We start from the raw sequence: 24,705 nt of genomic DNA, 5'->3' as shown, positions 1-24,705 counted from the left end.
AGTACAGACCGATGCTTTCTCATGAGCTCCACAGTACCTCTGACGAAGCTGACCACCTCCATCCAAGGGACGCCCCCAAACTCTCCTTTCTGTTCTGAACTCCCTTCCTTCCTTGCCTCCTGTCTCTGACCAGCTGCCCCCCACGCTCCTGTTCCTACCCCCCTGAGGCTCTGCACACCTCCCACCCTGACTTCTCCTTTTGTCCACCCCTGTCCGTACCTTCTGCCTTAAAAAGCCCCGTCCTTGCTGCTGTTTCCACGAGCTGTTTTCCCTTTGCATCCCCATAGTCTTCTGCTAGTTTTTATGGGACTGGTACTCTGTTTTGTGTTATAATGATTTGTACATGTCCTAGCTTGCAAACCTCCTGAGGACAGAGACTGTCCACATTATTTATGTAACACCTGCAGTTCCTAGCATAATATCTTACACTAGTGGGGCCAATAAATATTTACCGTGTTAAATTTTATGATAATTCTTATTTCTAAGAATAAATAATGACATACTCCCTCCATTTTTCTCTTATTCCAAAGTATAGTCACAATAACACGATCACATTACACAGTTATTTCTCTGTAAATAAAACAGCTACTGGTTTTGGTTTTATCAGACTCAAGTACATTTTTCTGTCTTCCTGGGTCTTACAACACTTTTTGAAGTCAACAGTCATTTGATCTTTCCAGAAAACACTATCGTTTCATCCCGTAAGCCTCCTGTCACAGCTGTGGACAGCTGCGACCCTGCACGAGGACTCTCTGGTCTCAGTCTGCACCTGCCCCTACGCGCTGTACCATCCCTGGTACATTTCATTATCCTGCGCAGGCAGGAAGTCCCCTGCCTTTGTCACTTTATGAAGCTCCGGGGCTCAGTGGCCCATTGTTGCTACTGGTGGCTGTTCCTCACCTGTGTGCCTGACCCTCGGCTTCTCCCCTGCCCTCCCCTAAGTCTCGAGTCGTTTACATCTTGGTCCTCAAGTGCCGCCCAGCACTTCAGCACTGTCTCTCTGTGGGCCCGTGGGGACGGCCGCAGGCGCAGGCTGCGCTTCGGCTTTGCCGAGCGCTCGCAGCCCCGGCAGCTGATGGGGGGAGAGACGCCACCCTCACCCTCCTTGTCCTCAGACGTGCCCGGCAATTCTGTCCCGAGCACACGTGTGGAGAGCCTATGTCAATTCAGATCTCACACTTCAAAAATGATATTCCAATCTAGTCAACTGTCATGTTTTTAGATTGCTTCTGCTTTTTTCCAGTTCTGGCAAAGGGCTGGGTGAGGCTGTTGGGCCCGTCTTATGCCCAATGGTACAAACGAATGTGGGGGCTGGCTGCTCCCGGCCAGGGTCCCTCTCTCTTTGTGAAGGACCACCTGAGCCCATAACATTCCTGGGCTGGGGGACACGAGGAACTGGGGAGGTCAGAGTATTGACTCAACTTGGGGTTGTGATCAAAAAGGAAACAGGCTAGTCCTGGAATAGGCCGGTGGGGAGTGAAGCACTGTGCCTGGTCTCTGACCCTGTGGCCCCTCCAGCCCCCGGAACGAGGCTGGGACCGGAAGTGCTCCTTTATATTCTTCACTGAAGAGCACGCTGAGCCATTCAATGAAGAGAGAGGACACCTCAATGAGACATACACTAGCCTTACCATGAAAAAACGAAGTACGAGTTCATCATGGAGATGGGAAGGGGGTACTCACGCGGGAGTAGCTACAGTGGGAATGTTTTACTCTATCTGTATATTTCGTAATGACAAGTGTGGGAACTTATTGTCTAATCAAAAGGGTTTGTGATGGCTAATTAATGATTTTGCATCCAACCAGGAATAATTCACATCTTATCGTGAACGTTAAGTTTTGCATTTGGTCATGGGGTATGTGCTGACTGGCAGCGCCGGGTCGGGGGTGGCTGGCCTCCCTTTCCTGGCCTTTGGTCCCAGTGCAAGGAGCCAAAAGGCTGGGGCATGCACCTTTGGAACTACAAGGTCTCGAGGCCCCAGGGGTGCCAAAGGCCAGGGGACAGATCGCTTCGGAGGGGCAAGTTCTGGGGGCTATCAGTCAGCCCAAGTGCAAACCGTACTCTGCTCAAGTCTGGCTGGAAAGCATAGGAAAAGAGACTCTGGCGCCAGGGTTAACAGTCTTGGAAATATAATAAATGTTTCTTCCCTCTTCCCAGCAAGCACACAGAGAGTAAAATGAGTTCTTACTACTTTGGAATAAACAGTAATGCTCTCTGGGTGAAGAGCCAACTGGCAGTTTGAAAGATTGAGTTAATCAGGCACAGAGAAATTTCTGATTAATTGGACAATTATTTCGAATTCTGAGCGAGCCAAAGCAATATTAGAGAAATATTCTGACCAACTGGGAATAAATTCAATAGCCCGAGGCAGAGCTTTTTAAGCTTAGGAGGGCTAAAACACACTGGCACTGTGTGCTTGATTTTTATGGTCTCGAGTCCCCCAAATGTATAGCACCTATAACTATTTTTTAAGACCAAAGTGATTCTGAATTATGTTGGCTTTGAACAATTATGGAAAATCTGTCTGACATTCCCCTGAAATCAGTTTAAGACTCTAGGATGTGGCATAACCACAATTTAGGGGCCACGAGAGGAGGACCGTCATGTTCGATGCTGAAAAGTGGCCCAGATCCACCAGGAATTGTCTCTCTGTGGGAGCCCGCAGCCACAGCGCAGCCCCGACCCGGTCCTTTCTGAAAGTGTGAAGATGGCGAGGCCTCACCTGGTGGGGGCGTGCTTCTGTTCCTCCTCCTCGTCCGTGTCACTGCTGATGGTGATGACGCTGACCGTGGGGCTGGGGGTGTCGGGAATGACAATCGTCTGCCGCTGCCGCTCCCTGGTGGTGCTGGAGGCCCCGTCGCCCCAGCCGCACGTGACGGAGGAGCTGCAGGCCGGACTGCTGTGCACCAGGGCGCAGCGGGGCGGTGTGTTCTCCTTGACACGCTTGGACCGCTGAGGGGAGCTGATAGCCTGAGAGGAGGACACCTCGCAGGTGGAGACATTTCTGTAACGACAAAGCCACACAGTCTCAGAGAGGAAGTGGCCGCCTCTAGAGAGCTTTCTTTTAGGTAGTCGCTACACAGAAGGGATGACAGCCTGATCTTCTCGGGGATCTGGTTTGGCTCCATGTGCCAGTTCCAGGCAGGACCAAGGGAGCAGCCAGGGCTCTGAGGAGGTGAGGGACTGTGCCCAAGGACTGGACGGGCCTTGTGGGGTGGATGCAAAGCCCAGGATCTGAGAGCGTCTGCCCCAACGCAGCCCCACCTACAGGGTCAAGGCCTGACTTCCTAGGCTGCACCTTGTCATCCTCCCAAACATACTTAGGTCTTGTTTGAGAGAGAGGTGGAAGAAACGGTATTTACCACATAAAGCCTGAGTTCCTTGCTCATGGCTGGTTTACCATTTGATGAACTAAAGCACTCATCTGTTAAAGAGTTTCTGGATCAAAGGATCTAACTTTGGTGAAAGTTTACTTTTCTGTCCTTCTTCTTCTGGGAAATGGACATGACCGTAAATAACCTGTGTATGCATAATTAAAAACCAACCTTTGCCCCCTGGATTTTGACACCTGAGCGCCACAGGAAGCTTACCAGTCTGTTTCAATTGCAGTGAAAAATTGGGACACGGGCAAGAGGAAAAAGTATACTTAAAAAGGGACCCTTTAATCTTGATTTTGATAAACTCAAAATTCCTTAACAAAATAGTCAATGTAGTTTCCAATAACTTTAGGGGAAAAAATACTTTCCTTTTCCCCTCTCCATCAACCCTTGCTGAGCTTGGTCATATGTATACAGTGAGATCAAAGCCAACCTATCATGAAACCAAAGACTCTAATATGTCCTTAGAGATTCTACAACCTAGCTTAGAGGATGGCAGTAAGATAAACAAAATTCCATAAAGGTAGATTTCAAAAATTTCCTATTTAGTTGGTATCAGATATGTTGCTCATTCCTTTTTGAAGGCTGGTAATAAGTTTTACTGATAAGACTGTACACTGTTTGCCATGAGCCTGAATATTTGTTATGGCTAATATGTTACAGTTTTGAGATTATGTTTTCACTACTCCAGCAGTTAAAATATCTCTATTGGCATTATTAAAGAAAGGTATGCCTGGCTGCACCACCTAACAAGGGAGAGAATTCTGGCCTTTCAGGCTGTTTTGCCTAAGGCATTGGTTTTAAAAACAGGCAAATACATAACTTCACGATAATTACATTGATCTTGAAATGCCCTGGCAATGAGCCTCAAAAAGCCAGTTGGGTAGTGAGCAGGCAACAAAGGAACTTTTCAAAATTTGGGAGGCTGCGGGTTCTTGCTGCCCCTACCTGGCCAAGGTGAGCCATGAGGATGCCAAGGTCAGCCCTCAGTCAGCCCAGTGTCTGTGTGACCACCTATCAAGCTGCACATGACAGCGCATGAGGACTGAGATGGTGGCCTGCGTTGCTGCCCAATCCAACAATGACATGAGTGTGTTGTCACAGAGCTGCCAAACAAAAGCATTTCGGAGGCCTGCCACTGATTTGAGAGGAATTTCCCTGAGTTGTCAGCAACGCCCAAATAGGGAATCTTGAAGATTGACAACTTGAAGGAGTCAGCTGCTGGATTCATCTCCGCATGGGAATGAAAAAGGACAGGCCTAATTGCTGGTGCCTGGCTATATGATGAGCAGGAAATCAGACTTTACTGGACATTTTATATACTGGACTTCTCTAAAGTAACCTGTTCCAAAGAAGCAGTTGGGTCCTTCCACGTCAGTGCCACTGAACATAAATGTAGTGTTAATTCTGCAGCAGCACAATCTTGATTGTGTGTGTGTGTGTGTGTGTGTGTGTGTGTGTGTGTGTGTTTGGGGGGGTGGGGGAGGGTTTGGAAATCTTTTTAAAAAAGTCAGGTTTATTGCAGTATATATACAGTAAAAGTTGCCCTTTTGAATGTTTGATGGGTTTTGACTATATGATGATGTGACCTCTACCACAATCCAGACAGAACTTCTTCATCCCCCCTCAAAAGTTCCCTCGCGCTCCTTCCCTGTCAATCCCCTCATCTCCTACCCTAGTCCCCGACTACTCCTGAGCTGGTCTCTGTCTCCACAGCTTTGCCTTTTCCAAAATGCCATAAATATGGAATCATATGGCATGTGCCTTCTTGTTGATCTTGATTTGTAATAATAATTCACTGAGATGAACTGGATTTAGAGAGAATGGCCAAGATTATGGTTCTGCTGGTTGGTGTCTAGAACTAACAAAAGCCGGTGCTTGGATTTAAGCAGCTACATGGGTTACATATCCGACCTTAGATTTCAAAAAAAAAAAAAAAAAGCACATGTTTCTAATATAAAGAAAAGTTATTATAGTTTCCGAAGTACAACTTCAGAGGTGAGTCTGGGAATTTTCTAGACAAGTGGAAGGTGCAGAATCGCTCAAAGCCCTGGCACAGGGCACTGTGATCAGGATGCAGTCAAGGCCGGTAGAATGGTGAGGCAAGAGGCAGGTGGGCACCTGCACAGCCCTGAGAACAAGCATCTCCTTCAAATCCTAGCTCTATCCACATGGTACAGCGGTATCCGCGTGGTACCCTGCGTTCCGCCGGCCATTCCCTGTCCCACGCCAGGGACTGAGCACGTGCTGGTACGCCCCAACACCAAGAGGTTTCTTTAACGTTGTCGGAGACGCCCAGAGGTGTCACACTGCGGGGTAGAGGCTCACCACCTACCTCGCAGAGGATTGGTGCTGCTTACTCTTCCGGGAGGAGGTGGTGCTGGTTGGCTGCTGCCTCATCACGTGGGCCACACCCACATTTAAGGGCTGGGCGGCTGGAAGGGTCACATGACCAGTCAAGAGTGCAGGCTGCTGCATGATGGGATTGTAATGGCTGCCGTGAGCATGCGTGTTCCTGAAATGGAGGTGGGAAAACGAGGCTCTTTATTTTGTAAATACACAGCTTCTTTGTAAGATAAAAGTGTCTCCTCAGTTAAAAGCCAAATTCAGCTCAGCAGTTGGTTTTCTCATTAGCCCGTGGGATTGTTGAAGAGATGAGCCTAGCCAGGTGAGCTCATCAGGTAAGCTTCCCAGGTGCAGTTAAGAGCTGTTCTGAAGGAGAGGCAGGAGCACAGTTTGCTGGGGAGTGAGAAAGAGGGCTTTTCAAGTGGGGAGAATGCCAAGTATGGAGGCTCGGCTTAAGTTCTGGGCAGAGCTGATACATATTCCCTCCAGCTTCTGAAGGCCCTGACTGCTGTGTATTTTATTACAGAATTTACAAAAGGCCTTCAATGGATTCTTCTGCTTTGTGAGGGAGGCTGGATATCTTAGCAATACTATTTTATAAATGAGGAAATTGCAGTTTATGTGAAAAACACACTGAAGACTGGGAGCCATATGTTTTTGGTGTTAGGAAATGTTAACATTCTTTCAAATTCTCTCAGGTGGTTAACACAATGCTCAGGCATGTTAGCAGCTGATCAATTAATTACATGCTTGCTGAATGAACAATTAGATTAATTGAAGGTTGACTAGACATGCATAGTTTGGTAGTACATCAAAATTAATAATAGTCACACATGTTGATAGAAATACTGGCAACCATTATACTGAATATGGGTTATGTTTCAAAAGTTTTTATGATCTGGGTTGTATAGAGGTAAAAGGTTTGTTTTCCCACTGAAATATTAAAAGTGGTGATTAATTCAGACACTTGCCCTTAAAGGCCCATTTAATACATTAAAAAAAACGATAGAAGAATTTATTTGAATTTTGAAAATATTATAAAATTTATCTTTGCAAGCTGGTGAAAAGGATGAATAGGACGAAAAGAAAGGGGGACACTTGTGTAGAAATTTTGAGTCTTTTGGACATTTACACAGACTTTAGAAACATGTTACGGATTCTTTATTTTGTCATTGCTATTTCAAAAAGACCTGGCTCTCTTTTTCCTCTGATACAAGTCTAGCATTGGTACTTCTCTTGTGTTTATTAGCCATGATTATGGATGGATGTTCTTTGGTCCGCACATGAAATGGAGAAAGAAATAGTGTAGGCTCCAAGTGTTTTCTGTGGCAACCAAGGAAGAGATAAGGAGATGTAAGGAATAAGAAAATATGCATGAAGTGAGCATTGATGAAATGAAATGAGCCATAAATGTTGAAAGACAAAGGAAAAAAGGAGTACAGCATCTGTGTGATCTTTTAGGAGAAGAAGGGGTGAGAAAAAAACCAACTGGTCCAATAGCTTTTTGTTTGGTGGTGGTTCCTGCTGAGCCGCAGAGGGAAAGTGGTCTTGCTGAGCATGAACTGGTGCCCATGGGGGAAGGGAAGATAACATTTATTTATAGCCGGTCATGTACCAGGTATGGTACATGTTAAATACAGGGTAAGTGCTTTGTATTTTATCTTAATTTAAGCCTCCCAACAATCCTGTGAGGCAGGCCTTATTATTCCCACCCTACTGAAGAAGAAGCTGAAGCTCATAAAGGTTAAAATAACTTGCTCAGGTCACGCAGAGCCAGAATTGAACCCAGCTTTACCTGGTTTGAAAGTGTTTCCAACGAGAAGGGGTGGACATGGGGGTGGGGGTGGTCTTGACCGTGAAGAGTGACTGCGGCATGGGAAAGAGCCTATGTACTCTCTTCACTAGTCAGAAAATTGGAAGGAGGAATGGAGGAAGCTGCAGTTGAGGCTTAACTGGGGCTTCTTGCTCTACCCCTCTGTGTTTTACTGAGAACTCTGCATTCACGATAGTCTTTTAGGTCGGAAAAGGCACTGCGCGGAGGCCCCATGGTTGATATGGAGTCTTTGAGAAGGTGAAGGGTATGACCTGCCTTGATGTTTGGGACGAATGAGAGAAGCCCAAAGTGTCTCTCAGGAAGCTGGGGACAACTTGGGTGTGCCATCTGGCTCTGCACCGGTGAAGGGAGGCATTGTGGTGGTGTTGGATGGGGTGGATGGGAGGTACAAGGGAAAGTGGAAAGTGGCCACAAAAACAACAGAGCAATGTGTGGGTAAGGAAGTGGGTTGGGGTCGGTTCTGGAAACAGATGCAGAGGGTGTGGCATGCTGGTAGTTGTCAGGCAGATGCCTCGGGGGTCTGTGGAAAGTGGACTTTGATCTATAAGATGATTATTAACTGAAGAGCCACACTCAGCAAACATGTCAGAGTCTGCCATTTGAAAGAAACCCTGTCTGTGAAGCCTGCTCCTGGGAGAGCTGAGATGACTCCAGTGTGCCCGTGTCTCAAAACACCTTGAGAACACTTTTGAGAATTGCTCAGGAGCCTCAGGGACTCTCTTCTGCATTCTTTCATTGGTAACAAATCTTTTTTTTTTAGGAGTGGAATTTAATTCTGAGAAACAATAAAAAATCATCCAGAGCCATGTCCAGTGAATTACACTGGTGATTAAATGATGTAACTGAATTCTGAGTTGAAAGCAACAATTGACCATAAAATAATGAAGCTGATTTTCTTGTATATCTACTTAAAAATTACTTCTCTTTACATCATAGTCATATTCCACACAATATCCCTTTTAATTTAAAGCACTCTCTACGAATCAGAGAATTCAGGTACAGGCCAGCGCAGCAGCTCTGCAGGTGGCCGGTGGCCCTGCCTCCCACCAGACACGCTTGCCCTCCTGCTTACCTCCAGTCGGCCAGTTGCTGGGTGCCTGCCATGGTCTCAGGAATCACAGCTGCATGCTGCACTGACGTGTGGGTGGCCACTCCAGTCAGCTGCTGCCACGCTGGGGGAAGCAGGATCTGCTGGGTTCCACTCGGCCAGGCCTGCTGTAGAGTGGAAGATGTTTGTCATCACCATGTTTGTTAATCACGTGATCAATCTGAATGAGGCTAGCACTTATCTGTGCTATACCCTGTGATGGATGTGAAAGTGGAGACCTGGTCCCTGGCCTCAAAAACTAAGTTAAGGGGAGATCAAATTAACATACATGAGCTATACAGAAGGTAATATGTGCATGGGCAGAGCTGTATGGAATTCATGAGTGTTGAAAAATGACTTATTTATACATTTGCTATAATGAACAATGCTCAAAGTTTCCAAACGTTCGTTTATTGATTCATTCTGTCACACAACTATGTGCAAGAGTTGAAGTAGCTAAATGGGGCCATACAAGGGTAACTCTTCACCTTTAAGATGTTTTCCATCTAGAAGCCTTTATTTAATATCTTACCTTTTGTTTATCAATTAGAATCTAGAGTTCCAAACTGTGTTATCCTTAGAATTCTAAGTTAACATAATTTTGACATCACCAAATACCTGGTACTTGCCTGCATCTGAGAACAAGCAAGTGTGAAATAAATTCTTAGCTAGGACTTTAAGCTTAACTGAGAATTATCTTGACCCCTCAAAGTAAAAATGAAAGAAAGAAAGCCACAGCTTGATTCTTCATAAATATTAAGATTTTTCTAAAAACCTAAAATGAACTTTCCTGATTCCTCCTTGAATAGACTTGTTGAGTTGTGTTGTGTTGAGTTGTGTTTTAAACTCTCTCTATCCTCAAATCATGATTCTGTTTGCTTTGGTCATTAAATGATTTAGACTGAACACAACTGTCCAAAGTTGGACTTACAAAGGAATGCAGGTCAGGAGTTTACAGTTGTCTCTCTCTCTTTCCATCAGGCTAGGCATGGCCAGCATTGGGTAATTTATCTAATGGAGTGTTCCGCAAACTGTGCATGTGTTTCATGTGCATATTTTGGCTCATATGCACAAACAAGCACTTCTGGAAATTTGAGTCAAGGCTTAATAAACAATGATGGGTATAAAAATGGTATGACCATGTTTTAGATCTGAATGGACAGTTCACCACCTGGTCCATCCTTCTCATGTTGCAAGATGAGGCTCAGTGAGATCTCTTTTACTTTTTGATAGTGCCTATTTGCTTATTGATCTGTTTTGATTATAGGCAGAATGCTCAGGGACCACATATTATACAGTAAGTGCTTAATAAATGTTTGTTGATAAAGGAGCAATTCTACCAAGGTACTTAATTATATAGTTAACTGTATTTCAGGTTTACCGAATTCAAACACAGTGAGCAGAAAATAATTGATTAACATAGTTACAAGCTCAAAATGTTAAACGAATAACAATTTCATTGGCAATAAGATTGCTAGTGACTTTGAAACTTACTTCAGATCTCATGAAAAGCATGTGTTTTGACTAATATCATTTTTAAATAATTAATCTTGATATCAAACTAAGGACATCATTTTCTCTGATCTCCCTAAAATGGATATTAACTTTTTACATCAAAGAGATGGGGTAAAAGGCTCTTTTTTTACTTCTTTCACTGATTGATATGTTCAACTCATTTGAGATGACACTTTCTTCAGACATTTTATAATTTATTAATACTTTATAAGATTAGAGCTAATATTTCTTGATGCATATTTTATGCCAAACAGAGCTAGGACTATAAATGGATTTTCTTCAAATGAATCTTGTGAGGTAGGGACTACTGTTTCCTCTCATTTCTCAGATGAATAAACTGAAACACGTGAAGGTTAAATAACATGTCCAGAAATATGGTAAATTAAACATATATATTTATTGCTGTCTCTTTCTAAACCCAACTAAAATGATAAGGAAGAAAAAATTTATATAGGCCCATAAGGACAAAAACAAAAAACAAAAAACAAAAAAAAAAGGGAGAGACAGTAACAAAATTTTAGAGACTGGAAAACAGAAAGGTAATTATTGAGTTAGCAGACTGAAGGAATCTAAGGTCAAGTGTGCATCTTAAACCATGAGATTCCCTCACCCGTCAGCTCCCAGACATCTGGTATAGAGGCTCCACCCCAAAGCAGGAGGCTGGAGGTATTCTCTCTAGGGAAATTGACTAGTTCAATAGAAAAAATTATGGATAACATTTGCTGATCAGGGGATTTTCCAGTGAAAATGCTGGGCTCAGTCCTTATTGACCTGTGGAGAAGCCCACATTCAACAATCCCTTTCCCCCAAATCTTTCCAATTAGTTTTTTAGTGCTTCAGTCTTAAATATGAATGACTAGCCAAGGATCACCACTATTAAAGGAAACCTCTAACATGAAAGAGACGAAAGCAAAAAAAGGAACTCAGAGGAAATAAAAACTGAAGGAAATTTCTAAATATCAAGAATTGATATCCTGACAGACTTAGAATTATATATATACACACATCTTCATGAAATAAGATCATATATAGGAATTTATCTACATAGCCATATCTATATTCAGAGAACAAGAAAGAACTCTTGAAAATGAGAACTATGACAACAGAAATGAACAATTCTATAGAAGGTTTAGGAAAAAACTGACGATCTCTCAATAGCACAGATAAAATATATATGAGAAAATGGGAAAAAGAATGAAAATCAGAAGATCGGTTCAGAAGTACAAACGCCTAATTGATAAGAATTCCACAAAGAAGGAACAGAAAAAATGGAGGGGAAGAAATTAACAAAGAAAACAATAAAAGAAAAATTTCCACATTAAAAAGGTAAATAGGGTGTGTGGGACAATGTATGAAAAAAAGACCCCCAAGAAAACATTATCATGCTATTTCAGACTACCATGGAAAAAGAGAGTCTTAAAAGCTTTTAGAAAGATATCAAACACAACATGATCAGAAAGGGAGAAAAAAAATCACAGCCTCTGAACTTCTTAATATGCTCAAACACATCAGCACATCAAACACCTTTTATAGCTCTCAAAGAGTTTGGGGCTGAATAATAATAGATATGAGGAAACTAACCTAAGGAAAAAAATGAGACAACCAATAACTCCAGGAAAAGCAAGTTGTTCAGGAAAGGAAATATCATCAGTATATTATGAGGCTCATCTGAGAATAATATTATACAATATTGATGAAAATAATTATGTAAATAATGCAAAGTGGTTGAGTAAAAAAATTACATGGGAGGAAAGAAGAGTGAGTGAAAGGGAGAGGGAGTGAGCGAGGACATGACCACCTTGTGTGTTGGGGGGGGGTGTGGGGTGGGTTAGGGAGCTGAGTCTTCATCTTCCACAGTAGGAAGTCAATTGGTACCTAAAATGGAAAAATCAGTAAAAAGCATTTCAAGCATGTTATTTAGAAACATGGAGCTAAATAACAAATGAAACAGTTAAAAATTATTGTTTTGGGGGGTATATGTTGGGGATGGGATAGAGCAGGAGACTACTATTTTAAGCTTATGGTGGCAGAGAACTTTAAAAATTATGGATTACTTTGAGAAAGAAAATTTAAAAACTGCCCCCAAATCATACAGCCAGTAAGTGGGGGGGGGGGTGCTGGCGTATGAACCCGAGAATCCCAGCGCCCACGCTCTCGGCCAGTACATGGAGCTGCCACACAAAACTGACGGCTGTATTTGGGATCAGGCACCAGTGGTAACTGCATAAAATGGTTTGAGAAAGTCTTATTCATTAACAATACCAATCAGGTACTGAGCAAGAGAATGGATGTTAAGACTTGTTGCTGAAAATGTAACCAAAGGAGATTTGAGTGAGAAGCCCTGAAGTCTTGTATTTTTTGGTCAGTTCAAAAAGTTCAAGCCAACAGTTTGTCCTGAGGGAAACCACTGAGTGCGGTTCATGTGAATGAGCTGATTTAGGCTAGAAGAATGTAAACAACCTCTTCATGAGAGGGCAAAGCCTACAAGGATCTGGCAAACAGACATCGTCACATCTTGGGGGACCCTGAGTTTCTGTTCCAGCCTTGCTGGTCAGAGCGGGTTGTGGATCCTGCCATTTGAAGGGTGAGATAAATTCAGTACTGTCTCAGTCAAGAACTCTACTTCCCATCTCTCCACTTCCACCAACTCATTTATGATTTCTGACGGTGGTTAAGAGGCCAGCTCTGGCTTGGGGCTTGTGAGGACAGAGGTGACAGCAGCTTTTCGGCAGCATTGAAAGAGCATTGCTGTTAAGGAGATCCATAAAGATCATTCTGGTGTCTATCACTGAAATAAGAGGGTGTGATTACACCTTCTCCTACCACGCACACATCCTCGGGATGCCCCAGAGAGACGGGAGGGCCATGTGACCCTGCTGGAAGGTGGGGGGTGGGGGGTGGGAAGGAAATAAAACTAGCAAATAAAACTAGCATGAGGAATGGATTCAATCGACTCCACCTCTAACCTTTCATATATAAAATACTTAAAAAAGTTTGAACATTCAGATAAAAAGAACGATGCCAACTTTTTGGCTATAATTAAAGTAGATATTAGTATTTGGAGTCCTTCTGCCTGAAACCTATAAATTTATCCAGAGAAGAATGAAGGCATCAGTTTAAATGTTTAATTATTGCATTTTTTAAATAGCTACCATACTAGTGTCTATAAGTTAGCTTACTCTTGTCCTTTGAAAGGAACCATTAAGAAATTTCTAGGAGAGCGCTCCATCATAATGGGAACATATTGGCATGGATTAAGTGACAAGCAGAACGAAAAAGAAAAAGCAAGCAACAAACAAAAGACACGACATGATACTAGACAGGGCAGGAAGTTTTTTACTAAGTAGATCTTAGAAACCCTTACACGTGAAAACACACTGGTCTACCATCTCCTGTTTAATGGCTACGTGGTGTTCCATTCTCTGCACCCATTAATTTAACAAATCTACCGATGAATACCCAGCTCTTCCCCGGTGTAAACGCCGTAGCAACTAAAACCCTGTAATACACTTTTTGTTCACTTTTCCAGTTACAGCTTTAGGTTAGATCCACTTGGAGATTTACAGCACCCAAGGACTCCTTTTCAAGTGAGCACAGGTAAAGGTCTTCCCTGCTGTGGATGATTAAAGGACTGATACTAATTCAGAAACGCTTAGCCTATTGGTTTCTATCGAACTGAACAAGGGCTGTCTAATTTGTCTAATTCAGCTAATAGGAAATGCTAATTATCATTTCTTTCAGAGATGGTTCTGGATTTACTAGGGTTAAATGTGCAAACATAAAAAAGGATCTAAAAATACTCGTTAAAGTGTATGTGAATTCTAGAGGTTTTGCCTCAGAGGAGGAGGAGCACTGGGAGACTGGCCTGGACTTCTGCCACTCAGATAAAGTCTGAGCAAGCTTCTTTGCCCCGGAGTGAGCTGTAGTTCTTTATCTCAATCTGTCTTGGCCTTTTCTGAACTCCCTACTACCAAACTGTGCAGACGAAAGGAAGCTGCGAAGAGCCGTGTGAGAGGCAGGAGTTAGAAGGCCTGCTTTAAATACAGATGGTTCTCTGTTTAAACTTTTAGCAAGACAGATCTTTGTGTGCTGGTGTTAGTGGTCACTTGCAGTGTCAATTTGGACGATGGAACAAAGAGATGAAGAATGGTTAATATCAATCTTAAACAAGCTGTTTCAGAAAACAGAAGAGGTAATAACATCCAACATATTTTAGGAGGCTGGTGTAACCCTCATGCTCAAATCAGATAAGGATTCTGCAAGAGAAATTATATGCCACTGCTCACGAACACAGATGCGAAGTTACTAACTACAGTATTTACAAACAATCCAGTGTTGAAAAGCATACAAACATATCAAACACCACATGATCCAATAAAGGTTATCTTGGAAATAGTAGGATGGTTTAACACTACGAAATCTAGTAAGTAATTTGCCACTTAATTTGTAATTAACAGATGAACAAAAAACACTTCAATAGATGCAGAAAAAACATGATATAATTTAATATTAATTCATCAAAAAATTGATAAACTTAATAGAGTGTCTCTGTCAAATATTTCAGTAAATAAGATACCCAATGGCTACAAGAATTTCCTTTAAAGTTAGGTACAAGTTAAGGATGCCCAATGTTGACACTGTTATTGAACACGGTTTTGGAGGTGCTGTCAGCACAGTGACATCAGAACAATAAACAAAAAGTGTAGGAATTGGGAAGGAAGAAACAAAACTGTATCACTGGCAGACAGTCCACATTGAAAAGCCAAGTGATTTCACAGAAACAATCAGAACTAAACAGAATTTAGAAGGACTGCTAGATAACAAACTCAATAGACCAAAATCAGCATATTCTTATAAACCAAAGAAAATAATTAGAATTGATAATAAAATTATTAATAACAACAAAAACAAATATTTAAGAATTATTCCAACAAAATAAAACTTTAATGAAAAGAATAACAGGTTACGTATATAGTTAAGGGATGAAATGACTTAATACTATAAAGATATCAAATCTTCCTTTTTTTTTTTTTTAAGATGTCAGTTGTTCTAAAGTAAATATAAATTTAAGGCAAGTCCAATAAATATGAACCAGATTTTTTTGGGGGGAACAAAAATTCTTATGTAAGAATGGTATTTAAATTCACAGGGAAAAGTGAAGGGACAAGAATAGACAAGGAAAACTTGAAGAATGATATGGGAGCAGGGCTTTCCCTACCAGAGACCAAGACATACGTTAAAGTTACAACAGCGAAGACGAGAGAGGAATTAGAGAGGCCAGTGGGCTAGGATGGAAAGCCCCAAACAGACCTGTGCTATGTGACTACGTTAAAATTAAAACCGAAACGTCTACTCAACAAAAGGCACCATGAATAAAATGTCTTTGGAAACACGTTGAGAAAAGCCTTTGGGGACTTATCTTCTCTAGAAATAAAGGCGCTTCTAAACTAACAAGTTAGGTCGAGGTGCTGACCCTGGCACCGGCAGCAGGAATGCCTGCGTGGAAGCAGGACGGCATGGCGTTCAAACGACAGGTGCCGGCAGCAGACTTCTTGGGTTCGTGTCCTGGTTCTGTCACCTAATTGCCGTGTGACTTAGAGCCAGTGATTGTGCCTCGCTTTCCCTCTTTGTCAAAAGGACACCGAGGCCTTACTGTGTTTCTGGGGATTTACATCAACAATAACTTACAAAGTGCCTGGTGTCAGGACAGTGTACGTGTTGTTAAGGTTCAAGTGTCATTGCTACTATTGTTGCATTGATATGTTACCTTAAATTTCTACAACACTACAGATTTTCAACTATTTTCGCCTCCGTGATCTCATTCTACCCTCAGAGCACCTATGTGAACAGATCGGGAAGGTTCTACCTCACAGCTCCTGTGATCCTGGTTTTTCAACTATAAAATAAGGAGAGCATCTCCCGGGAGTCTGTGGCTCTGAAACAGTAATTTCTATTTTACGAAGAAGAAGTATAAGGCAAAGGAATGTTAACACACTTGCCTTAGGTCACAGAGAATTATTAGCAGAATTAGGATCAAAACCTAGGTCTCCCACATTAATTTGCATCACAAAGATACGATAATAGTAATAATTTCCCCAGTGTCTAAATTTCTTCTTGGGATGGTAGGCTAGACACTTAGGAAGGTGATTCACATGGGGGCATCCAGGATGTTACTGAGATATTCCAGTGACTCGAAGCATCTGACTCATCGCCCGGGAGGAAATCAGTGGAGACACATCTCTTTGTGAACAATAATGTGATAATGGCCACACAGGAATAATAAAGAATTACCTGGGCAAGCAGACCTGGTTGGATCTGAAGAGGCTGAGCTCCTGGGGCTTGAGTGACGATGGGAACAGCATTTTCCATTCGCACAGAATAGCCAGCGTGCTTAGAGGGAGAGGCCTGCAATCCTGCTCCAGGCAGGGGCAAGGGGGAGAGGGGTTAGCTGAGTGGTCGGAACCAGCGGGAGGGAGGGGGCCTCCCCTAGCCAGCTGTGTCAGCTCTCATGTCCCCTTCGCACCCGTCCCCGCCAGGTAATGTCTGGTCCTTTGGAAGTCTCCCCTTTAGTTTCTAACATTAAAGAAAAAAAACCCCACAGAAAACCACCTTGAATGTGTTCAAAGACTAGAAGGTCAAGTTAAGGAATCTGTAAAACCGCAAGTGGATCAGTTACGCTGACAAATGACAACAGGAAAACTGCTGCTCCTGACATGAAGATACATCGACGTGGGGCAAAGCCAGGGGCGCTGGGCGAGAACCTAGGAGCCTGTTCGAAATCGCTCTGACTCTGAAACTGGGCAATCACACACATGCTAATCCCATGGGGGTTTGCAAAAACAAATTCGTGAGCTTTCTGTGTAAACTGTAAGCAAGGACACAGCCAACTCTACTTCGCAGCATTTTCAGAAGAGTATTGGGGTACATGGCTGAAGAATCATTTGGGGGTGGCCTGGGAGGGCCTTTTCAGACAGATTTATGTCATTCATGAGAACCGGGACCACGCTGGCTGCCAGGGATTGGCAGTGTGCTGTAAGTAAGCGGCGCAGGGGTATTTCTCACGAGAAGCCCCAAGAGCTGATGCCGGCATAACAAAGGGAGCACAAACAACCTGCTTGTTTACAGGTGGTGAGAAAAACCATTTCCCAGTGTTTCGAGGCTGCCCGCAGTAGGATAGGGGCCTCAGGTTCATTGCTGCCTGGTGCTCTCACTGAAAGAAACGGAGAGGGCCCCACCCCAGGGAAGTTGCCATGACAACACCGGGTGCCTGTGCCTTGCAGCCAGTCCAGTCGGAAGCAGGTGAGAGGCTAGGTCTGCTCATTCTTACCTTGGAAGCCGGGTGGACACACGATGAGAGCTTGCTGGAAGGGGTCAGGCCGGGCGCAGATCTGGGCCGTTCCCGTCTGCAGGGGCATGCTCCGCTGGGCCACTGCAGCCATGGACGCCGCCGAGGGCTGGCAGAGTGCAGATGGGTAGTTTAGTATGGAGACTTCGGGATTGGCTAAGGAAATAGTGGCACTGGTGGAGGTGGGAGCCTAAAGGAATGATGGGGATTAAACAAAAATAAACAAAAATAAAAAATGAGGGCGGTGGCATGTTGGGAGACACGAATCTAAATCAAATAAATGAACGCAAAAGAAACCAAACAAACGAAAACCAAGAGCAAAGAAGCCAAAACAGAGGGGAGTGGAAACACGGTTGAAAAGTCTCAAGGAAAAGGAGGGACCTGCAGCCACGTGAGACACCGAACCCCCTCCGGTGCTGATGTGCAGGCCTGCTGCAGCACTTGTGGGGCCCGGATGAGCGTGCAAATGGATGCCCGATACTGTGTGTCTAAATACTGCAAAGTTAAAAATCGGGCCAGAAACGATTCACGTTCTGCTTGTTGACTCTGACAAATACACCTTCATCTGGAAGGCCAAGTTCGAGTGTAGGGTTCCTGGATTCCTTGGGATCTGCCACTGGATCATGGTGACGGGGGAGAGCTGACCCCTGCCTTCCTTCTCTCACGCCCCAGCTCTGTGCTACAAGTTAAGGGGCTCTGGGTGCACACGCGTGGACCTGGTGGTGTGGTCCATACTTGGGAGGCTGAATCCGATGGAGGCCCCTGCCGGCCCGGGGTCCCAGGTACCCAGAGTGTGGCAGGGAAGCACACGTGCCTGGAGGAGGGCCGGGGTGTGAGGGCAGCACTGTTCATAGATACCCTTAGCCAGCCTCACATCAGTTACTGGAAAGAAATATGCTACAGAAGCAGGCAGAGGGACAGGCTGAGACTGGGGTTTCTTCTTTGAGTTTGGGGTTCAGCTACTAAGGTTGAAAGGCAGAGAGAAAGATGCTAGTGGGCTGAGAAGGGAAATGGAGTTGGGTTAGGCACATCGTGAAACGTCCCTCCTCCTTCCTCTTTCAGAAACAGACACCGTTTGAGACTGAACTTCCTCATGAAGCAAGGCAGCATAGGAAAATCACTTCGAAACTGGGAATTGTTGTTAGGGAATAATTAAGGGAATGTGAAGCGCAGCATAGGAAATATAGTCAAGAATACTTTAACAACTGTAGAGTGCCCAGTGGGTATTAGACTACTCAGGGAGATCACTTTGGAAATTATATAAATGTCTAACTACTATGCTATACACCTGAAACTAATAAAAATAATGTTGAATGTCAACTCTAATTTAAAAATAGTAAGGAAATAAATAAAACAAATAAATCGGGATCTGTCCAGTTTCACCCCATCTTAGCCTCCTTCACACTGACCCTTCAGCACTGGGAGTGCAGGTCACCTATGGCTTCAAATTCAACACTGTACAAGCGATTTGGCCACTAGAGATTACAAGGACTAAAGAAAAAGGAAGAAAGAGCATCATGGACATCACAGAAAAATAGAATTACAAGAAGGACATTTATGCAAATCAAGTTCAATAAAAAGGATAAAGTCTCACTTTCCATTTTTTATACTTTGATTTTATGCTGAGTTTCAGTGCCAAGCAAATGCATTTGTTCGCAGGTAGTCACTAAATGACGGGAGTGCATGTTTGCGTTAACATACACGCTGTAACGCTGTGTGTGTGTGGCAGCAACGCAGGCTGCCCCAGGTAGTGTGACAGGGAACGCGTGTGCAGCACGTGTGGCCCGGCACCTGGGTTTCGTTCCCGACGAGGCGCCTTGCTCTCCTTCTCCGTTCATGCTGCAGCCCCTGCTCCCCTGGGGGCCACATCCACACTTCCCGCTCTCTGCTCTCCTCGGGTCTTGGTGCCTCTGCGCTTCCCTCTCAGGGCCACCGACATCCTCTGCTACCCCACCTTCTGGTCAGTCACTGGCCCTGCTGCTTCTCCCTGGAATCCAACAGCTCTTTAATCGCTTCTTCCTCAGGGAGGCCCTGGTCCCCTGTGCCTGGGACCTGTGAGGCTCTGACTGGTGATGTTCTGCACTCCACTTTTTCTCTTCCAATTCATCTTGGGCACGGAGACTAGAACATTCTTTCCAGAAGACTACTCTGTGCATGTCACCACCTCTGCTCAAAAATCCCCAACTGCTGCCTGAGGGACACTGTACATTGGTCTGGGTCCCTCCTCACGGTCCGGCCGACCCCCCTTCTACACGGATCTCCCTCTGCTCTCCACGCTCTTGACACCGTCTTCTCATTGCGACGGGCTCTGGTGAGGAAGAGCCATGGTGAGGTTTTGTCAAGGAGCTCACCCGTCTGGTGGTGGATGCCTTCTCCGGTGGGGCTGGGCTAGGTGCTGGGGGCACGACTGTTTCTCTGGACTCTGGGCTTACAGGTCATGAGCCCCCTCTATTCTCCCCCACCCCATCCCCACTGAGCTTTAAGGCTACCAGTGGCCCCCGGGGGTGGCAGATTCCAGGTGGCTTCTCCTCGAATGCAGGTAGAAGGAGAGGACAGGCTGGGGAGTAAAGCCTTTCGCAACCCAGGGTGCTTCGGCAGTGGCCCAGGAAAACAGGGTCAGTGACTCTTTGGTGACAGGGGACTCGTCGAGAAGAGCGCGCGGCCAGGTGGAAGTATTCATTCCTACTTCAGGTGCACGCGTGTGTGTGCGTGTGCACACACACAGGAGTGTTGTCACTGCAAACTGATAGTAAGACTGAGCAGATCTAGGGACATGTCTTTGGGGGAACCAGTACGACGGGGAGATGGGAGTGAAAGTCTCTGTGATGCCACAGACCACCTGAGCCAGGACCTAGAGGTTATGCACTCAGTACCTCCTGGGTGCTGTCTGTGTTTCAAGCAGCATGCTGGGCTGGATTCTGCTAATTTCCTGCAAAAAGTTGGAGATTCACAGGGAGAAAACCTGAGTTTCTGGGTCCCTTTCAGTTCTAGATGCTGGGATTCTGGTGCCAGACTGATGAATGGATCTTCCTCATGACTTGGAGAAAGGACAGGTTTTATCTGTCTTGAAAGGAAGTCGTGTGGACCCGGCAGTGTGGGGACAAGGGGAGGGGTCGGAACCGGATGACTGCTGCTGTCCTGGTCCCAGAATTCCTTACCAGGCAGATACCGGACATCCGAGGATCACAGCATCTCCTCCACCTTACCACACACCGGGACAGAGGGAAGAGGAAGAGGTGTCACCTCAGATACCTTAGTGAGTCCTTTTTGGGACCTTTTGATGGGGCCAGCAGGTGACACGAAGGGCGCCTGGGGCTCCCGAAGGAACCGACCTTGGAAGCAAACACCTTGCTACAGAGTCGAATATGACAGCAGAGGATGTGATGTTGGAGGGATTTTGTCTCCGGACTGGCTTCAGTGGGAAAATACAATTCCCGGTGCTGTCAGCCCCGCTCGCCTCCTCCCCTGCTGCCCACATACCTGGTTGTGGACAGTGTTCAGCTGGTTGTTGAAGGTCATGGTCAGGTTGGTGGACGTGCTGGGGGCCACGTGCGTGATGAAGGGGGTCTTGCTCTGGTTCACGGTGTCATACATGTTCACCCGACGCTTGCAAATCTCCATGTTCTGGAAACACGATTTGACACTGTTCGTGCAGAAGGCAGAGACAGTGGTATAAGGGAAAGAGAAGAAGGTAATGTGGGAAAAAGGGGAGAAAACGGAGAGAGAAAAGGAGAGAACAGTTAATCTAAGAAGTAGGAAAATGGGGAAAACAGCGGTAGGTCTAAATTTCCCGGATTTCCCATGTAAGGTCTGCGTTTGCGACAGTTATTTAGACGCGTTCCCCACTGTCTCGTGAGCCTCCTCGGGTCGCAACAGCACAACAGGCCTGATGCCTCTCACTGCACCTTCCTCACGTCGCTCACCTGCCTCCCACCGAACAGCTCATTCTTTCAGTGAAGGTTGCGGCCAGGCCCCGTAAACAAACGTGTAAGTTCTCTGATCAGGGACATCAAACAGCTTGTGTCCTGCCTCCGCCCACCCCACAGACAGCTCCCTGCGCTGACTCGCCTCAGCTACTCTGGGGCACGGGCGCCATCTAGGGGACAGCCTAGGAACCAGCCAGTTCAGTACCATGTCCCTGCTGCTGGCCGGTCTTCCCACAGGAACTGTGCAGGTGAAGAGAGCAATGATAACATTAAGACTTAACGACAGTGGCTAACCTCGAGAGCTGTGGTAATTGTGTGCAAGACTCTCTCTCAGTCTTACAACTACGAAAGGGAGAGACGATTGCTGCCCCTACTTCATGGGCGAGGATGAAACTTCGAGAGGATAGGCACTTGGCCAAGGTCGCGAGCTAATCACTGGCGGTCTTCACCTATACAGCCTCTCGACCTTTCTTCATCCTTCCTTTATTATTTTCTAATTCATGCCCAGTTACACGAAATAAAAATTCTCTTCCTCTTCCTTCCTCCATCGCATTTGTGAATCAAAACAAAACCCAAATCGTGGCAGTGAAGTGTAAAAGTGTTGCGGACACCAGGGGTCAAAGGAAAGGAAGCCACAAGGCGCCTCAGCCACTCGGGCTCTTCGAAACCCATTATAAAGTGTCCTTTGGAATTTATGCATGGTTTCCCATTCATTTCTGTGGCTTCTTCCAATTAAATATATTTTTCCTCAAATGCTAACATGCAAGATAATAAAACAGCATTTAAAGTGCAACTTTAAATACTTATTTTAATTATAAGTAACGTAATAACTGAATATAAATAATTTTTCTAATACTTTAAGATTAGAAATGTATCCTAGTTCTGCAGACCACAGGTAAGCTACATTTGGGGCCAAGCTTGTGGGCTGTCCCCAAACACCCTTTCGATGAAAGATGTTCCAAACTGACACCTGCCCTGAGAATCCTTTCTTTCTGAGCTGATGACTGCTTACACTGCCCACACAATCCAATGGAATAAACATCTACTGACTGTTGACCCTGGAGAGAAAGGAAAACGTACTCTACGGTAACCACTGGCTAAAAAAACTGGTAACACTGGTAAAGCTGACGTGTTTTGCGCACCTGCTTAGTACCCAGCACACTAAGTGCTTTCGCGAGTAGGAGGAAGGAATAAAACAATGGATTTTGTATTCTTTTTTTGGGGATGTATTTAAAGCATTCAATGATTTTGTGACAATTCAACCCCAAACTTTTAGACTCAGAATTTTCCAAAATGCCCTGGGTTTTGAGTTTTAGGAAGAGGCAAATACTTTCACTTTTGGTTAGTTCTATGAGAGTATTTTTTAAGGAATCTGTGCACTAGAATCCTGGCACTGAGGAATGGGTGGGGTGTCTCTCATCTATCAACCCTGAAGCTGGGGCAGCTGGGGCCTGGCCCCAGTGGAGGGGGCCTGGAGCTTTGTTCTCATGGCCCCAGGGAGTCCTAGTGACTCTTAGGGATGAGGCCCGCCCTCAGATAGGCCTAGGTGTGCGCAAAGACCCATCTTTCCTTCTGAGGCCCATTTTATGAGTTATAAACGGTCAGTGGTCCTATTGGGACCCACACCAGGTTCTGAATTTGGAGCTGATGCTCACGGTTTCCATGCTCGGTCTTCACCAAGTACGTGAAGCATTTCATGGCTGCCTCCTCGGAGAACCCAGGGGTAGACGGAACCCTGAGCTCATTCGACCACGGCTCTGACTTTCTCTGGGTGACTGTCTCACTGACTCAGTGCAGACAGTTGACGGGGGCCCTCTGGGGAGCACCCCCTCCATCTCCTACCCACAGCTGTTTCTCAATCATCCCACTTCACCTCTGAATATAAAAGACCGATTTTTTGGGAGCCCTATCCGGAAGCCCCTTTCCGGAAGCCCAGACTGACATCCCCTTGACTCGTCCCCAGAAATAGGACAAATCCCTTAATGACAGTCTGAAAGGGACGGGTTCAAGTTCCTTCTTTGTACTGGAGTTTGGTTGTTTCAAACACGGTTCTAAATTACTCACTGGCCGGTTGTTATAATGTGATCTGACTTGCTTAACAACAACTGATAAAGAACAGAACTGAAATTAGAGGATGCGCCATCTCTCCTGGGCGCCGCCCACTCACTTCTTGTAGGCTGGTCAAGGCCAAGTCCAGCCTTGAGACTCGGCCCAGTCGGAGGCTGGCCACCGCAGGGCCAACCGTGCTCTGCAAATGCCTCTCGTCTCCAGCCTCTCCTTACGTATTCCCTCTCCCTTCTGACCCTGACTAAAGTCTGGTGCTATCTTGGGGACGCTGTTTCTCCCTGCAGACAACCAGGGATGTGACTTTCAAACCCCAAGTACCTCGGGGTTGAGAGGCTGAAGTGATAGCCCTCATTACCCTCTGAATTGGGGGGGGCACTGAATGGTTCCCCCCAAATTCATGCATTAAAGTTCTAACCCCCAGTACTTCAGAATGTGATTGAATCTGGAGCTGGGATCTATAAGAGGTGACATGGGGTCATTCGGATGGGCCCTAAGCCAGCTCCTCATGAGGGGGAGGAAAACAGGGCACAGACCTGTGTAGGAGGACCACGTGAGGACGGGGAGGGGCGGCCGCCTGTAAGCCAAGGAGAGGGGCCTTTGAAGAAACCCGCTCTGCTCAACACCTTGATCCTAGACTTCCAGAATTATGTAAAAAGTAATTTCTGCTGTTTAAGCCACTCAGCCGCTCAGTGGTCCTTTGCTACTGCAGCCCCTGCAAAGTAATTCTCCCTCTCATGCTCTTGCCTCGCTTGGCTTTTCTCTCCCCCTCATTCTCTGGGGGCCTGGGTCACGGGCTCAGTCCTCCACTCGAACCCATTCCCTGCCCACCTAGGGAGGCCTCAGAGGGCCCGCTGAGCACCTGCCAGACAGCCTGGCTTCTCAGTCACTTCTCGTCTCCGGCGACCTGTTATCAATCCTAGCCACCATGCTCTGGACTGGCGAGCCTGAAACCGCTCCACTTCCCCAAACCACAAATTCAAGCGTCCCATCCCAGCCACACGTTCACCCATGTGGCCCGTTCAACTGTTACGAAAGGACCAATCTCTGAGTTGATCAGACCATCTTTATTCCTCCCCCTTTCAGCTAAGCCCCCATGAGCCATCGGTGTGGATGACGACTGTGCTATTGCCGACGCCCTACGTCTGTCAACTTGTCTTTTTCTCTTAGCAGCCTGGCAAAACTCCAGCCTGGACGGTCCCAACTGGCT

General features: G+C 45.5%; 1 protein-coding gene across 6 annotated transcripts in view; it reads right to left on the bottom strand.

Annotated features, from left to right (window-relative positions):
• The window catches only part of HIPK2 (homeodomain interacting protein kinase 2), a 159,738-nt gene that overhangs the window by 13,953 nt on the left and 121,080 nt on the right, over positions 1-24,705 (bottom strand). For 5 of the 6 annotated variants that reach the window (XM_016161859.2, XM_016161860.2, XM_016161858.2 and 2 more), the window contains 6 exons: positions 20,986-21,148; positions 17,488-17,695; positions 16,452-16,573; positions 8,631-8,773; positions 5,714-5,893; positions 2,724-3,005 (listed from right to left, as the gene is read on the bottom strand). In XM_016161859.2, coding sequence (XP_016017345.2) covers positions 2,724-3,005; positions 5,714-5,893; positions 8,631-8,773; positions 16,452-16,573; positions 17,488-17,695; positions 20,986-21,148 — 1,098 coding nt within the window. The remainder of the gene's footprint in view (positions 1-2,723; positions 3,006-5,713; positions 5,894-8,630; positions 8,774-16,451; positions 16,574-17,487; positions 17,696-20,985; positions 21,149-24,705) is intronic. The other variant, XM_016161864.2, reaches the window with a different exon arrangement.

The sequence above is a fragment of the Rousettus aegyptiacus genome, unplaced genomic scaffold (genome assembly GCF_014176215.1).
Source record: "Rousettus aegyptiacus isolate mRouAeg1 unplaced genomic scaffold, mRouAeg1.p scaffold_m13_p_13, whole genome shotgun sequence".
Classification (NCBI taxonomy): domain Eukaryota; kingdom Metazoa; phylum Chordata; class Mammalia; order Chiroptera; family Pteropodidae; genus Rousettus; species Rousettus aegyptiacus.
Note: the sequence above shows the minus strand (reverse complement) of the source record. Positions and strands in the feature narration are given on the sequence as shown.